The 15,414-nt window shown below is 67.2% G+C and overlaps 3 protein-coding genes across 3 annotated transcripts; 1 reads left to right on the top strand and 2 right to left on the bottom strand.

Moving 5' to 3' along the window:
- Positions 1 to 336: 336 nt before the first annotated feature.
- MSS51 (MSS51 mitochondrial translational activator) lies at positions 337 to 3,554 on the top strand. The gene is made up of 6 exons (XM_040590374.1): positions 337 to 850; positions 1,152 to 1,307; positions 1,540 to 1,664; positions 1,883 to 2,446; positions 2,940 to 3,033; positions 3,111 to 3,554. The coding sequence occupies exons 1-6, from the start codon at positions 558 to 560 to the stop codon at positions 3,376 to 3,378; spliced, it is 1,500 nt and encodes a 499-aa protein (XP_040446308.1). The 5' UTR covers positions 337 to 557; the 3' UTR covers positions 3,379 to 3,554.
- A 6-nt stretch (positions 3,555 to 3,560) lies between these two features.
- LOC121086512 (cytoplasmic phosphatidylinositol transfer protein 1-like) lies at positions 3,561 to 11,165 on the bottom strand. Its single transcript, XM_040590393.1, has 10 exons — positions 11,122 to 11,165; positions 9,663 to 9,761; positions 8,278 to 8,426; positions 6,726 to 6,814; positions 6,529 to 6,536; positions 6,019 to 6,090; positions 5,816 to 5,911; positions 5,570 to 5,725; positions 5,429 to 5,492; positions 3,561 to 4,502 (listed from the first exon to the last, which is right to left on the bottom strand). The coding sequence occupies exons 2-10, from the start codon at positions 9,708 to 9,710 to the stop codon at positions 4,237 to 4,239; spliced, it is 948 nt and encodes a 315-aa protein (XP_040446327.1). The 5' UTR covers positions 9,711 to 9,761; positions 11,122 to 11,165; the 3' UTR covers positions 3,561 to 4,236.
- A 2,381-nt stretch (positions 11,166 to 13,546) lies between these two features.
- Positions 13,547 to 15,410, bottom strand: LOC121086515 (myeloid-associated differentiation marker-like). Its single transcript, XM_040590396.1, has one exon. The coding sequence runs from the start codon at positions 14,670 to 14,672 to the stop codon at positions 13,806 to 13,808; it is 867 nt and encodes a 288-aa protein (XP_040446330.1). The 5' UTR covers positions 14,673 to 15,410; the 3' UTR covers positions 13,547 to 13,805.
- Between the last annotated feature and the right edge of the window lie 4 nt (positions 15,411 to 15,414).

Below are 15,414 nucleotides of genomic sequence, written 5' to 3'. Positions count from 1 at the left end.
CCCGGGGTGCCCCCGGGGAGTCCAGCTACTGCCCCAGCCCCACTCGAGGCCCCCAGCCCCTCCTGGCAGAGGTCGCCGTGCCCACCCAGCCGCTCGCTCACACCCCACTGGGACCCCTGGGGCAGACTGGGGGTCCCCACAGGCTGGGCCGGGGTCAGGCCTCACAGCAGGGGGCTGGCAGGCCCCATGGGGACAGAGGGGAGAGGTCCTGGTGGCCGGGGCAGCCACTCCAGCTCCCCCCAAGGGTGCAGTGTGGGGGCAGCTGCAGGGCAGAAGGGGTTTCAGGGGACCCCGCTGCCACCACCGGCGGCTTTTGGGGCGGGTGCTGGACCCTGGGGCGGGTTGGCCCGTTCCCTGGGAGGGCATGACCAGAATAGCTCCGCTATCTGATTCCTGCTGGAGGGGCTGCGGCCGCTCCTGTGCCACTATCTCCTCGGGGCTGACATTTGAGCCCAGCTCCCCCTCGCCAGCAGGGACGTGCGGCCGGTCACCAGCTTCACCCGCCTCGCCTCCTCCGTTCCCCGGACAAGCAAGGAGCAACGAGCAACAGCAACGGGATGGCGGGCGGGAGGCAGCGTAGGGGCAGTGGGCGGTGTGGGAGATCCCGACGGCAGCCTGGGACCCGCGAACCTGCCCCCTCGCCCGTGCCCCGCTCTCCTGCAGCCGCCATGGCCCAGCAATGTGCAGGCACTGCCACCAGAACCAGCCGCCCCAAGAAGTCTGTGAAGGAGCCAGCGGTGACTGCTCCCGACGTGGACTCGCTGGGCTTCCAGGCCATGGACCACAACGTACCGGGGCTGTCCCACGTCATCCTTCAGAAGCTCAACATGAAGAGCTACGAGGACTACAAGTGAGTGAGCACCCATGGGTGCTGCCATGGGTGTGTTTCCCCCCCTCCCCGGCCAGAGCATCTTGTGTTGTGCTGACAGCTGGAGCATCTCCCCTGGCTCGTCCCACCTTCCTGGCTCAGCACACATGTGGGCTGCTCTGATGGGGCTTCTGGGTGTGCCCCTCACCAGCCCACTCCCCAGCTCCCCATCCCCCCCCGGGCCAGGATGCTCTTGGCTGGAGCTAAAAATCCTGGCAGCCTTGGAGGGGGAACATCAGCCCTGCCGTGAGGGTCCTGCTCCCCACCCCACTGATGTCTGCAGGTCTGCCATGGATGGGAGGAAGAGCGGCAGTGATTTTGGCATCCGGACTTACTTCGACATGTTCCAGAAGATGGAGGACACCTTCAAGTTTTGCGCCGAATGCAAGAAGCTCCCCGATGCCCTCCCTGACCCCAAAAGCCTCCGGCGATGCAAGAGGTACGGGAGGGGGGAGCGGGTCTGACACATGGGGGCTAGATCTGTCCCCTCACTTCCAGCCCAGTGGTTGGGGTAAAGCTGGGGGTGTCTGGCCCCTGCGCCCACCTCCAGCCACAGGACACCCCCAAAACAGCGATGCAACCCTGGGAGGGGGTGGCAGGGAGCCAGGCTTGGTGGGTTGGATCCTGCCCCCCCGCCCCTGTGGCTGCCTGTGCTGTCCCTCTCTCCCCAGGTGCCAAAATGTGTACTACTGCGGCGTGGTGTGCCAGCGTGCCAACTGGCCGCTGCACAAGAAGTTCTGCAAGAAGCTGAAGCTGGTGGCCCTGGATCGGTTGGTGGAGTGGCTCATCTTCACAGGTGGGGCAGGGAACACTGCTCCCACCCTGCGTGTCCCCACCCAGCCTGCCTGAGCGCCCCCTCCTCAGGCTGCATGTGTCCTGGGGAGGGATGTGGGGTCCCTCCCCTTGGCTCCAGCTCCCCTGGTCGGATCCAGCACCCCTGCAGCCCAGGTGGGACAGGCAGCCTGGGTTGCGGGGCCACCACTGCGACCTCCAGCACTTCTTCCTACCCCACAGGAGACATCCCCTTCCCCACGGACACCTGGACAAAACCCGCCTGGGATGTGGAGGGCTGGGAGGACTGGTTCTCCATGCAGGGGCAGCTGGAGGAGAAGCTGGGTGCCATCCTGTCTGGGCGGTACATGACTATCCTCTGGGCCAATGCCGGGAAGCCCCGGCCGGAGGATAGAGAGCTGTGCGAATCCGTCCGGCGGCTGGTCACTGACTTCCACTCGCGGCCGCTCACCATCGGCTTGGGGCTGCAGCTTTTTGGCATCAACCCCCTCACCAAGGCCCTCACTGTGCATGTGGTGGGGGCATCCCATGTTGAGACCCTCAACACCCGGCTGACGGACTACGATGAGCTGACACGGATGTTCCCAGGGCACTGGGGCATGGAGGTGGTGATGATTGGAGTGGATGTGGTCAATGGACCCATCATGAGGCCACCCCTGGCCAAGCCAGCACCCCGGGGAAGGGTCTATCTCAGCAGCTACAAGGGGCTTTACCACGACTTCTGGGAAAGCCACGTGGAGACCAAGCTGGCCGCCCGCCCTGACCTGGTGGTGGGCTTTCACCCGGGTGAGTGCCTGCACCACAGAGGGGCCTGGCCCCTCGCCAGCCCACTGCCTTGAGAGGGACATCCTTGGCAGGGTGCAGGGTAGTCCCTGAGCAGCCTGGCAGTGCCTGGGACTGAGCCTGCTGGTGGCCTGGGACATACCCAGGGCTTTGCGCCAAGCCACAACAGGCAGCCAGGGTGAACCCCTGGGGCTTGGCTGCCTCATGCCCCCCCAGGCACTCGCCACCACCCACCTGCTGGTCAGTGGGTGTGAGCAGCACCCAAAGGAGTCCCTGCCCTCAGGTCTCAGTGCAGTGGCCCAGGACTCAGCGCCAGGGGTGCCCCTCATACTGGTGGGGAGACAGGACCCACCTTAAGGGTTTCTAAGCCCTATTGCCAGCTTCACCACGCACCCCAGGGGTCTCCAGCACGGAGCGGGTGCTGTTAGAGCCAGTTTTGTCCTGGGCTGGGGTGGGACAGCAGGGAGGTGGAACCGTTACTGCTGTGTCCCTGCAGGTTTCCACGCCTGCCCAGACCTGCTGGCAGGCTGGCTGCCCACCCTCCTGCTGCTGCGGGACTACCGCCTGCCCGCCCTCTTCACTGTCTACAGGTAAGCATGGCCCTGCTGTCCCCGGTATGCCAGCACTGCCAGCCGGTAACGGGCCTGTCCTCCCCCTCTCCCGGCAGCGAGCAGGAGCTGAAGTCCTCCCTGCAGATCCTGGTGGAGCTCGAGATGCACATCATGGGCTACGCCACCAACCCCTTTGCCTCACTCCGGCCCGAGCAGGTCTACTCTAGCCCCAACAAGGCACCAGTCTACTGCAGCTCCTACTACATCACCCTGCTGGGGCCAGCGACATCGGCTGTGCCAGGCGCCGAGGAGCTGGAGGATGGTGATGACTGGCAGGGAGAGGAGCCCAGTGCTGCTGGGGGCATCGCCCCGGTGCTGGGCTGACCCAGTCCTGCCTGCCTTACCCACCCAAACCCCAGCTGCTCTCTGCCCTGTCCCAGGACCCTGTCTCCCCATCACAAGATCAGCCATCCTCACTGCACACATCCAGACCCAGGGGATGCAGCACCCCGGCACAGGCATGGCACCCCTCCGTGGTGCCAAATAAACCACTGCCAGCAGCTGGCTGACATGTCTTGAGCTTTATTTCCAAAAAGGCCTTTGTTTTCCCAAAGAAAACGGAGGGCTGAGCCTGCCCCAGCCATCTTGGGCAGCCACAGCCTCTGGAGGGATGGCAAAGGGGACCCCAACTGCGGGACCTGCCGTGCATGGGGCTGTGCAGCCCCTGGGGTCCCACACGGAGCCCCAGCCCAGCACCCAGCTGTCACTGTCACTGTCACACGTGCTGGGCCCCTGCGCTGGTGCCCACCCTGCAGCATGGTGCTGCAGAATCACTTGCCAGCCTCTGCAGATGCTCAGCCTGGCACCGGCACCCACCGCAGCCACGGCACACGGGCACTGGGTGCTGCCGCCCTGCTGCTCGCCAGCTTCGACAGCCCCTGCAGAAACTGGGCAGGTGGAGCCAAGCAAACCGGCTCCTGTGGCATCGCCCGATGCTGCCAGGGACCCCTGCTGGCCTGGCATCATCCCCTCCCCGTGCAGCCAGCAGGTCTGGCATAGCAGTGCTGGCAAGGACCCACGTGGGCACCCGCGATGGTTCAGAGAGGCTGGTACCCCCCCGGGGCTCCCTGCGCCCCGACAGTGGGTCCCTCCCTGGGGTTGGCACCTGTTGGAGGGGCCGTGGTGGGCAGCAGGGCTGGCACAGTCCAGCCGGGGAGGTAGCACGGTGCGGCACTGCCGGCATCACTCTGCGCTGGCACGTTCCCGCAGTGCGGGCAGCGTCAGGGTCTCCGGTGCCGACTTCTTGCGCGGGCGAGTCTTGGGAGGAGTGAGGAAATCGGGGGCCTCGTCGCCAAGGGGGGTGGAGGGGGCGCTGGCAGGGGCCGAGTGCGTGGCTGTGGGCTGCCCCACCTCGCTGACCGAGATGGTGGGTGCCACCAGGCCGATGAGCTCGTTGGTGGCCTCCTGTGTCTCCCGCTCGTAGCGCCGCACCTCCTCCATCGTCATCCCTGCCGAGCACAGCCGGGCTTGGGACCGCTCGGCACAGCCGCATCCTGCACCCCATCATCTTGGGGCAACCTGTGCCCTGCTCACCGGCTTCCCCCCGAGCTGGGGACGGGGAAGGGGACAGGGGCTGGGGACAGGGGGATGGGTAGAGAAGGGGACACTGGGCGGTGCAGCCAGCCCCCCGCTCCAGCACCAGCCCAGCCAGCAGCAGGGAAGGGATGGACAGGCAGCGCAGGCAGGGGAGGGCAGCTGGGCAGTGGGGGGACCCTCCGCCGCAGGGTGCAGGGGGGGCTCAGCATGCATTGTGCACAAGCCCCCCCACCTGCACCCGCCTGCAGGCAGCGTGGCAGGGTCCGGGGTCTCCGTCCCCTGCAGGCAGCGGGGGTTAGGGGTGCTGGCTCCCCAGCTTTTGGTTTGTGGCCACTTGCATCTGAGTCTCGAAGGCCCGGACCTCTTCCAGGGACATGTCTGGAAGGCAGAGAGCCGCTCACCGGGACGGCCCCGTGCCCATGCCAGCCCCCGTGCTGGCCATCGCCAAACATGGGGCTCCAGGCCCGGTGTCTGCATGTGGCAGCCGCCTGAAGCGTGTCTCCCTGCCAGACCAGGCATGCAGGCAGCGCAGGCAGGGATGCTGGGGCTCCTCTCCCTTGCCCCTGCTCCAGCCAAACCTTCCCCAGGCATGCAGCGGGGCAGGCAGGTGCGGGGGGCAGTGCGCAGGGGGCAGCGTGTGGGGGCAGGCAGGCATGGGAGCAGGGGGAGCAGAGCAGGGGGAGCAGGCAGCAGGTTGCAGGGGAGCCGGGGGAACAGTGGGAGCTGCCCATGGGGTTAGTGGCATCGGCAGTTAAACCTGCAGCCCCCTCCCACCCTGGGGGTCCACAGCCACCCTGGACTGTGTTCCCCCCTCACCCGGGTGGCCCCGCAGACTCACCGCACCACTCGTCCACCCAGGCGAAAGCCTGCCGGTGCCCGATCAGCAGGATGTCCCGGATCACCTGCAATGCAATGTAGGGGTCAGCACACTGTCACTGTCCCCCCAGTGTCCCCCCACTCCAGCCTGGGCCCCCCTCACCTTGTGCACGAACTGCTCCACCCGCGTCTGCAGCCCCCACACCTCGAACTTGACGCTCACCAGCTTGTAGGAGCACATGATGGGCTTGGTGTGCTGGCGCCAGCCCTCCCGCAGCGGCCCCCGGCCCGTCTTGGTGGAGCTGAAGAAACGGGGGTCCTGGGGGAAGCAGAGCAGGGCCGTGAGCCCCCCAGGACAGGGGACAAGGAGGTGGCCCTGGAGACCCCACTCCACCCCCAGCCGTGCTACCTCCAGGCTGCGGTAGTACCGCTCGGGGATCTCGTCGAAGGCGATGTCCAGGAAGGAGACCTCGTGGTCGCCCAGGATTTTATCGCTGTGGAAGATCTGGGGAGGGGAGAGAGGGGGAGAGGCACCAGCTGCATAGCTGTGTCCCGTCCCCCACCCCCTACCCCCGATGAGTTTGCCAGGTCTCAGCTGTGGTGCAGACTCACGTTCTCACTGTCCCCGCAGTTGTCCTCGTACTTGGTCTCGATGTAAATGGAGAACTTGGGCAGGAAGGAGCACTGCAGGGAGCAGCCATCAGCTGGCCCCCAAGGGACGCCCGTCCTGAGGGACACCCACTCCCAGGGATGCCCATCCTGAGGGACACACACCCCAAGGGATGCCCAGCCCCAAGGACACCCAATCCCAAGGAATGTCCAGCCCCAAGGACACCCACCCCAAAGGACACTCACCCCTAAAAACGCTAACCCCAAGGGATACCCAGCCCTGGGGGACACCCACCTCAAGGGACACCCAGCTCTAAAAGTGCTGACCCCAAAGGACACCCAGCCCTGGGGGACACCCACCCCAAGGGACACCCAACCCCAAGGGATGCCCACCTCTTAAAGTGCTGACCCCAAGGGACACACAGACCTGGAGGACACCCACCCCAGTGCCCCCTCCCCAGCCATGCTAAGTGCTGGGGAAGGGTCCATGTCTCCCCAGTGCCATCTCCTTACCGTGTACTCTGCAGGGACACCATGGCACATCAGCATCACGGGGTGGCATCACCGGATGGCACCAAGGGGGAGAGAGGGAGCGGTGAGAGCAGGTAGGGTGTAGTGGCCATGGCCGGGCTCCCCTGGCAGCCCACCACTGCTGCCAGAGAGGGGCAGGGTGCCCAGGTGCCCGTCCCCGCACCCTGCCCAGGGCTCACCGGTGATGGTGTAGGGGTAGTAGTTCCAGGCCTTCTCCGTGATGTAGAAGATGCGGGGGGTCACTGCCCGTGCCCAGCTTGGCAGTTTGCTGCAGGGGGTGGCGGCAGGGGGGGATCCGCTCAGGGCAGGACATGGATGGCGGGCACAGCTCTGCCCAGTGCCACTGGCCCTGCTCTGCCACAGCCCCACATGGCACAGCCCCAGCTCCAGGACCCCCATCCCCTCCCCAGGGACCCTCACTTCTACCCCAGCACCCCCCCTGCACTCTCCACCCCAAGATCCCCCCAGGGACCCTCACCTGCACTCCATCACTACCCAGGAACCCCTGCACCACCTCCACCCCGGGACCCCTCCCCAGAGACCCCCGCCACCTCCTCAGAACCCTCATCTGCACCCCAGGACCGCCCCTCCCCCCCCCCCCCCCCAGGGACCTATGCCACCTCCCCAGGATACTCACCTCCACCCCAGGACCCTCACCTCCACCCTAGGAACCCCCCTACAGGGACCCGTGCCACCTCCCCAGGACCCTCAGCTCCACCCCAGTGCCTCAGTCCTCTCCCCAGGACCCCCACCTGCTCCCCAGGCACCCTTACCTCCCCTCCAGGGACCCCCATCCCATCCCTTCCCCAAGGACCCCCTCCACCAGCGCAGGGCCAGGACCCCAGGGTGCTCCTATCCCCCCCAAGCACCCTGCCCACCCTGCCCAGCACCCTGCAGCTGCCCACACTCCCTGGGCAGGATCAGGCCCCGGCAGGCCCCCAGGGGAGCTGGGAGGTGGGTTTTGATTAATTTGCATGCGTTATAAATACCATCCCCGAGAGGGGAATCGTGAGTGCTGTGGCTAAAAATAGCCTGTCTCACGCCAGCTACTCCCTGGCGGGGAGGCAGCCGATGCCCGTGCCGCAGCTGGCAGCGGGGACATGGGGACAGCAGCTCTGGATGCCAGCAGCTGCCCAACGAGCACTTGGGGCTGCGTGTGGGGACACAGGGACACCCCCAGGGATGGGCTGAGCAGCAGCCGGAGCATCCCTGCCAAGCCCTGTGCTGCAGCCCAGGCACCCACCGGTACCCAGAGATGGGTGTCCACCGGGAGAGGGGTGCACCCCTACAAGATGGGTGCATGCCCTGAAGATGGGTGCACCCCAGGAGATGGGTATGGCTGCCAGAGAGGGGTGCACCCTTAGGAAGATGTGGGTGCACCCTGGGTGATGAGTGCAGTCCCTGAAGATGGGTGCATGCCTGGGAGAATGGGCACACCCCGAGAGATAGGTGCAGCCCCTGAAGTCGGGTGCAGGCCCCAAAGATGGGTGCACTCCAGGACTTGGGTGCACCCCTGGGAGACGGGTGCTGCCCTGAAGATAGAGGCACCCCTGGGAGATGGGCGCAGCCATACTGCAGGGTGTCAAGGACCCAGAAAGGATGTTCCCTGGGAATTTTGGAGGGAGGGATGGGGCTACTCACTGCCTGCGCATGCCGCCCACCACGGTGCTTACCCAGAGATGTGGGGCCCCCCTCTCCACCCAGCAGCCCTTGCCAAAGCCACAGCCTCACCTGGAGAGGTGGACGCGCTTCTCGGTGAACTGGCCAGGGCCGTGGATGGGGTCCTCGTGAGGCTCGTTCTTCACCACCTCCACGCCCTCGCCCTTCTCGCTCTCCTGGTGACTGTGCTTGCTGATGGTGTAGAGCTGCCCCACGCGGTACTGCAACCACAGCGCCCGGCCTCAGCACTGCCACCCCTGCCCCAGAGCCCCCCCAGCACTGGGGGCTAATGGCTTTCCAGGCACACCACTGAGAGGGGAAACTGAGGCACGGAGCAAACGGGTGTCAGACCCCGGGCTGTGCAGCAGGCAGGGGTCTCTTGGAGTACCCTGTTTCACCTCTCTGCCCCTGGGCTCCTCCAGCACCCAGGCGAGGGCCAGATCCTGCCCCCCCAGGCTCTTCCCCAGTGCCCAAGTGCCGTGCAGAATGCCTAGAGGCTTTCTGCCCAGCAAGCAACCTGGGAGCCAGGAGAAACCATATATATAATAGAGATATGGATATGGATATAAATACGTGTCTGCATGTATTTGATGATGTGGCTGTGCAATAAGTGTTTTATTGTTCTGCTGAAGATCCCATCCATCACCCTAACCGACAGCGCGATCTTATCGCCTCTCTCCGCCTAATTGAAAACCTTCCCCAGGTGCGAACACAAACCCAGCACCCAGGGAGGGCTGGTGCTGCTGCCGTGGGCACCTTGACGTGCCTCCCCGCTCCCTGAAACGGCCCCATCGGCTCCAGGTGCTCAGGAGCGACCTTTGGCCGGAGATGCCACCGGCTGCTAGCCATCACCGCTGTTTGCCGATGGAGATTCAGACTCCCTGCCGGAGCAGGGATTGAGCCTGTGGTCCCCATCGGAGCAGTCGCCCCGAGCGCTGTGGTGCTGCGGGCACCCAAACACCCGGTGCCCTTTGCCTGCAGGCTCATCCCATGGTGCTGGCATTGGGCTGCCCCCGAGCAGCCCCCTGCGCTGCCATCAGGCTCGGTGCCCCAAGGTCACCGTGCTCAGGAATGCAACATCCCCCCTGCCTGCACCCCAAAACACGGCTCAGCACTCGCACAGAGCACGCGAGCCCAAAGCACACCTCAGCAGCTTGGCCGAGGCAGACAGTCCCTGCCACAAGCCGTGCCACGAGGGGACACCAAAAGGGGCTGCCGTGTCCCCCAGCCGCTCTCCAGGCAGGGACCTGATGCCCTGGCACCCCACTGCTGCGGGTATGGGACCCCCACTCACAGCCTCCTCCACCAGTGGGTGCCTGCAGCTGTCCCTGGCACCCATGGCGGGGAGCTCGGGGCTCTCCTACCTCTGCACCCCTCTTCCCAACCAACACCCCCCTGCTTCCTACCTGGCCCCAGGGGCACAGGCAGCCCCGCCCCCCCCCCCGCCCCCCACTCACCTCCTCGGTGGTGAGCGGCATACAGATGCGGTACTCCTTGATGAGCATGGTGGCAGGGGTCAGGCGGAGGCGTGGACGCTGGCGGGGGCACAGCTCATTCTGCGGGGGACCCGGGGGGTGCGGTGAGGGGGGCGGGCTGGCACTCGCCAGCCTCCCACGCTCCCATCCCATCACCCCACGCTGGAGGCAGCCGCCCCGCTCTCAGCACCGGTGACTTCATGAGCGGTTGCCATGGCAGTGGCGTGAGGTCACCGGTGTGAGCAGCAGCCTGGGTGTACCCGGCTGGGGACACCCTGGCACCCCGAAAGCCCCCTGGCGTTAACCCCTTCCCTGCCAAGCAAGCACCCGCTTCCCTAGGCAGCCGTTTTGGAGCACACATGTCGTCCCCCAAACACGGTGCCATCCTTTTGGGGTCCACATCCACACCCAACCGCAGTGTCCAGCGCAGCGAGGGGGTTGCAGGGACACTGGGGTGGGAGCAGGCCTGCCGACGCTCATGAGGACCCACCCCTGGGCACCCACGCTCTGGCCTGCCCGGGGGGGGGCTGCTCCCAGGGAGCACCCATGGTCACATCCTGGCATGGAATGTCCCTTCCTTAGGCTCGAGCCCCCAGCCCAGGGCTGCCCCCCAGCACCCGTTCCAGCCAGTGGCACTGCCAGGCTGCCCTGCTCAGCCCCTCAGCCCCTGCTTGGCCCCCCGGACCCTGCTTCAGCAGGGGCTGGGGATGCTCAGGGTGAGTAACAGAGCAGCTCAGGGGGCTCCTGGCTGCGGCCCCCAGCCCCATGGGGCAGGGAGGGGATGCGAGCCCCCCCCAGCAGCCCCCTCCAAACAGGGGACCAGGCCTTGGAGGGGGCAGGTGGGGGCTCACAAGGGGTCTTGTCTGGGGGCAGCTTGTCCAGCTGGGGATGCAGGGGCATCCCCGGGGGCACTGAGGGACACAGCAGCGCCCCTGGGGGACACGGGGGCACCCGCTGGCAGGGCGGAGGGCTGAGCGCTGGTGCCGGGCTGCGGGAAGCCATAACCCCCCCCCGGGGGGGCTTCCTCACCCAGCCCCGGGAACCCACTGCCCCGGGCCGGGGGGCAGAGGCAGCCCCGGCATGCGGCAGGGAGGGAGGGGGGACCCCGGGGCTTCCCGGTGAGCACGGGGCACCCCAGGGTGCCGCGACCCCTGCCCCATCCCGGCACCGGGGCAGCTCGGAGCGGTCCGGGGTGGGGGGGGTGGCGGCTGGGGCTGGCCCGGGAGGCGGATGTCCCGCCGGGGGCGGGGGGGGGGGGGGGGGGGGGGCTCCAGAGGTGCCCGGGGGCTCCGGCCGGCCGCGATGCCGGGGCGGCGGCGGGCTGGGGGCACGGGGGGGCCGGGACCCGCATGCACCGGCACCGCTCCCCACGGCCCGGGCCCCCGCTCCCCAGCGCTCCCCTCCCGCCCTGCCCCGCCCCCGCCGCCCCGGCCGCACTCACCCGGGCCCGCGGCGGTGCCCGCTCCCCGCCGCCGCCGTGCCCCGGCCGTCCCGGGCCGTGCGCAGGAGCGCGCCGCCCCCCGCACCGCCCCCCCGCGCCGCGGCACACCGACCCCTAGGGGGAGGAATGCACCGGCACCGCACCGGGACCCGCACCGGCACCGCACCGCACCGGGATCCGCGCCGGCATCGCAACGCACTGGGCCCCCCACCGGCAGAGGCACCGCACCGCACCACCACCGGGACCCGCTCTACACTGTCGCCGGGGCCCGCACCGGGATCTGCACTCACACCAGCAGTGCACTGCACCGGCACCGGGACCCACACTGCACTGGCAACCACACCGCACCGCAACACCACCGGGACCCACACCGCTCTGGCACCGCACTGCACCGGCACCGGGATCCGCACCCACACCAGCAGTGCACCGCACCGGCACCGGGACCCGCACCACACTGCACCGCACTGGCGTCCGCACCGCACTGCACCGGTACTGGGACGCTCACCAGTACCAGGACCCTCACCCGTACCGGAACCCTCACCCAAACCGCTACCTGTACTGCACCGGTACCGGGACCCACACCGCACTGGCATCCACACTGCACTGCACCAGTACTGGGACCCTCACCAGTACCGGGACCTCACCCGCACCACCACCTGCACCGCACCGGCACCAGGACCTGTACCGGCACCGCATATGCACCGCACTGTGCCAGCATCACACTAGCACCAGCCCTGGCACTGCACCGGCTCCAGGGCACAGCACGGGACGCCCTCTGGCATGGCACGGCACTGGGACGCTCCCCTGGCACAGCCTGGCACCAGGGGTCCCTGCACCCACTGGGCTCGGCTGGACCCTCCGCAGCCGCCGTGTGCCCCAGCCAGGAGACACCCTGGGGTGTCCCACAGGCACAGAGCCCCGATGGGGGTCCCAGGCTGGCCTCTCCCACCCCACTGGGTGTGGGGAGCTGGGAGCCCCCCAGACCTCTTCCTGCACCCCCTCTCACCTGCACCCCACTGCCAGCCTAGCCCCCAGCCCCCCAGCCTTACCGCACCCCTGTGCCAGCACCGCCCGCGTGCCACCCGCAGCCGAACACGTTACCGGCACGAAGTGCCACAACTCCTCAGCTGCCACCGTCCCCACGTGTCCCCAGCCTCTTTCCTCCATGAATTTCAATCAACCTGGGCACTAAAAATAGCCGCGCTTGGGCACTGGGCCGGGCTGCGCCGCCCGCTGCGGTTCTCCCTTTATTTGCTCCCAAAGCCTGGGGAGGCTGCGAGTGGCTCCCCCCGCCCTACCGGCAGCACGGATGCCGTGCCGTGCTGCCCTGTGCACGTGTGGCACCGTGACACGCTGCTGCCTCGCTGCCCGGGGTGCAGGGGGCGCCTCATCCAGTGCCACGGGGTGATGACCACTGTGGGGACACAGACCCGGCGAAGAGGACACCTGCCACATAGCCCTCCAGCCCATGGCGCTGGCATCACCGGCAGTGCTGGGACCCTCCACAGCGTTGGCCCTGGCATAGGGTGCAGAGATCCCAGTCACCCACCCATGGGTGCCACATGGTGTCCCAGGCTGGGTCCTTCTGGTGCAGCCATGGTGGCAGCTGGTCTGTCCCATCTCTTGGTGGTGGGGACCCCCCTCTGCAGTGATCCCAGAGGCAGCGGTGACGGCCCTGGCATGCCCCATAGCTCCAGCAGCCCAGAGGCAGTGGGGATGGCCCCAGGCTGTGGCTAGGGCCAGGGCAAGCAGTGGCAGAGTGAGCAGCATGGGCTGGGGACGGTGGCCCCAAAAGTGGCCAGGGTGCCCTGTGTGGCACCCATCCCACATCCGGGAGTGCCGTGCCAGGAGCTCTGCCTGCCAGGCACATCTGCCCCTGCCTGCATCTCTCTGCTGCCTTCTTCCTGGTATGCCTGCGATGCCACCGTCCTCCCAGGGACATGTCTCAGCACCCTCAGCTCGGGTGACACTGGGTGACAGCCACCCCCCGCCCTGTGTCCCCCCAGACAGGGGACTCCCCAGCAGCCCCCAAAGGGTAAAGCAGCAGGCACAGGGCTCCTGCCAGCGTAGCTGGGACCAAACCCAGTGGGGTTCCTGCGTGGGGCAGGGGGGACAGTGGTGGCAATGAGGACCTGGCGGTGCAGGTGACAAGGACCTGGAGGGCTCTCAGCCCCCCCAGCAGCCGCATTCCTCCCGAACCTGTTCGGCAGGATCCTGTGCCGGTGCCAAGGCAAAGGCATCCGGGTTGGGTTTTTCCTAGTCATGCCCTGCTTCCCTCCGGTCAACAAGGAGAAAAGATTTGCAGGAGCCCTGTGCCCCCCCGGACTGCTGCCGGTGCCCCCCGTTTCTCACTCCTAAGCCACCCATGCCACCAAAGAGGGCCCCACAGAAAGCCGGGAAGGGGAAGAAAGGAGTCAGAAGCAAGTGAAAAATGACCCAATTTAATCCCAAAGCCCCCCCTGGCCACAGGGGTCTGGGAGCACCCCGGTCCCCCCTGCCTGGCTCAGCCCCCTGGGGCACGGGGCTGAGCGCACCCCCGGGAGCACCCTGTGGCTCCCTGCTCCGGCGTGGGGAGAAGGAGCTTTCCAAGGCGTCCAGCCTCTTCCTCAGCTCCACCGGCAGCCCCGCACCAGCACTCAGCCACGTCCCACCACCCCTCACCCCACCGGGGCCACCTGCAGCCCTTAGGGAGATGCCCTGATGAAGACCATCTTGGTGGAGTAGACCAGGTCCACCAAGTAGGCGATGAGGTTGAAGATGGTGAGGAAGGTGACCCCCAGGCACTTGTTCCACCAGCAGTTCCTGTCGCAGGGGTCGGGACGGCTCTTCCCCCTGAAGCTGTAGAGAGGCCAGATAACGGTGGCAGTGATGTACATCATCAGGGCCAGGGTATTGTAGCCCACCAGCATCTTCTCCAGTGGGAAGGGCATGTAGGTGAGGCACCGGCCGATGGTGAAGATGATGATGAGGAGAGTGACAATGAAGCAGATGGAGTAGACAGCCACACACCACTGCAGGCCAGCTTCTGAACTGTAGGCATCCAGCAAGGAGAAGATGAGACAAGCCACGTAGGCTTCAAAGACCTTGAGGAGCCCAGGGACAGTGGAGAGGAAGCTGCTGATGTCCCCTGGCTTGGCACGGGTAAGCCCCACCTCGAGGGCGTAGGCGAGGAAGCAGAGGCAGGAGGCGGTGGTGGCCACAGCCTGCCGGGCACACTTGCTGCTGCTGCAAGGGCTGCTGATGAAGGTGGAGGGGAAGACCACTGAGGTGGTGAAGACCATCAATGCTGCCAGCATGGAGAAAGCCGAGGTGAAGTCATCCCAGGAGAGCGGCAGCTTGGAGTAGAGCTCCAGCAGCTCCAGCACCAGCACCAGCAACGTCACGGCAAAGCAGAAGCACCAGGTGAACATGCACCATGTCCCATAGGGACCCTCAAAGTCCCCGGTGGAGGCCACCAAGCTGAAGGCGAGGCAGGACAACACGATGGCAAAGATCCGGGCGATGCCCACCCAGGAGGTCACAGCACGGAGGTTCACTGTCACCATGGCCATGGTCCCGGCCAGCTCTCCCACCCACACCGCGGCCAGGAAATGGGTGCTGCCCACAGCCGCTCTTATCTGGGTGCCGGGACAGAGGGGTGGGGCGCGGGGCAGGGAGCTGCCGGCCCCCCCGAGCCACCCGTGCCCAGGACCCCCAGCTCTGCTGCCACCGCCACCACGCAGGGCTCCCGGGGGTGGCTGCTGGGGGCTGGCGGCAGCACCAGCGCGGGCGGGTGGATCATTAACGCGGGGCCGGGCGAAGGGTGCCGCACTCACGGTGACGCCGAGCCCTGAGGCGTGGAGCCACCGTGTGCTGCCAGCCTGGCACGGCACCTAGGCCCTCCCCATGGCGAGAGGCACAAAGGGCCCTTTCATGCACCCCCAGAGTACCAGGGGGGGGTGTGCCCCGACGCCCCCTGCCCCCGGGCCCGGCAGCCAGCAGGGCAGCACCCACCAGATCCCCCCGAGGGGTTTGGGGGGCTGCACCCAGTGCCGGGTGCCCCTGGCAGGGGGGTGCCATGGCGGGGAGCGGCTGGGTGTAGCCCCCACACACCTTTGTGGGTGGCACCTCCGCACCCTTCCCGGCACTTCCGCCAGCCGATAAGCGGCTCAAAGTCCGGTTGTGCCAGCTGCCATCGGCAGGGTGGGTGAGCTGGCCCTGGGGAGGGACCCGCACGCTGCCCGCCCTGGCCACCCCTGGCACCACCAGCGCCCCGCCGGCAGCACCGCCACCTCCCCAGTGTGCTGCCCAGTG

Source organism: Falco naumanni, chromosome 4, assembly GCF_017639655.2.
Source record: "Falco naumanni isolate bFalNau1 chromosome 4, bFalNau1.pat, whole genome shotgun sequence".
In the NCBI taxonomy this organism is placed as follows: Eukaryota; Metazoa; Chordata; class Aves; order Falconiformes; family Falconidae; genus Falco; species Falco naumanni.
This window is presented reverse-complemented; position numbering and strand designations above follow the sequence as displayed.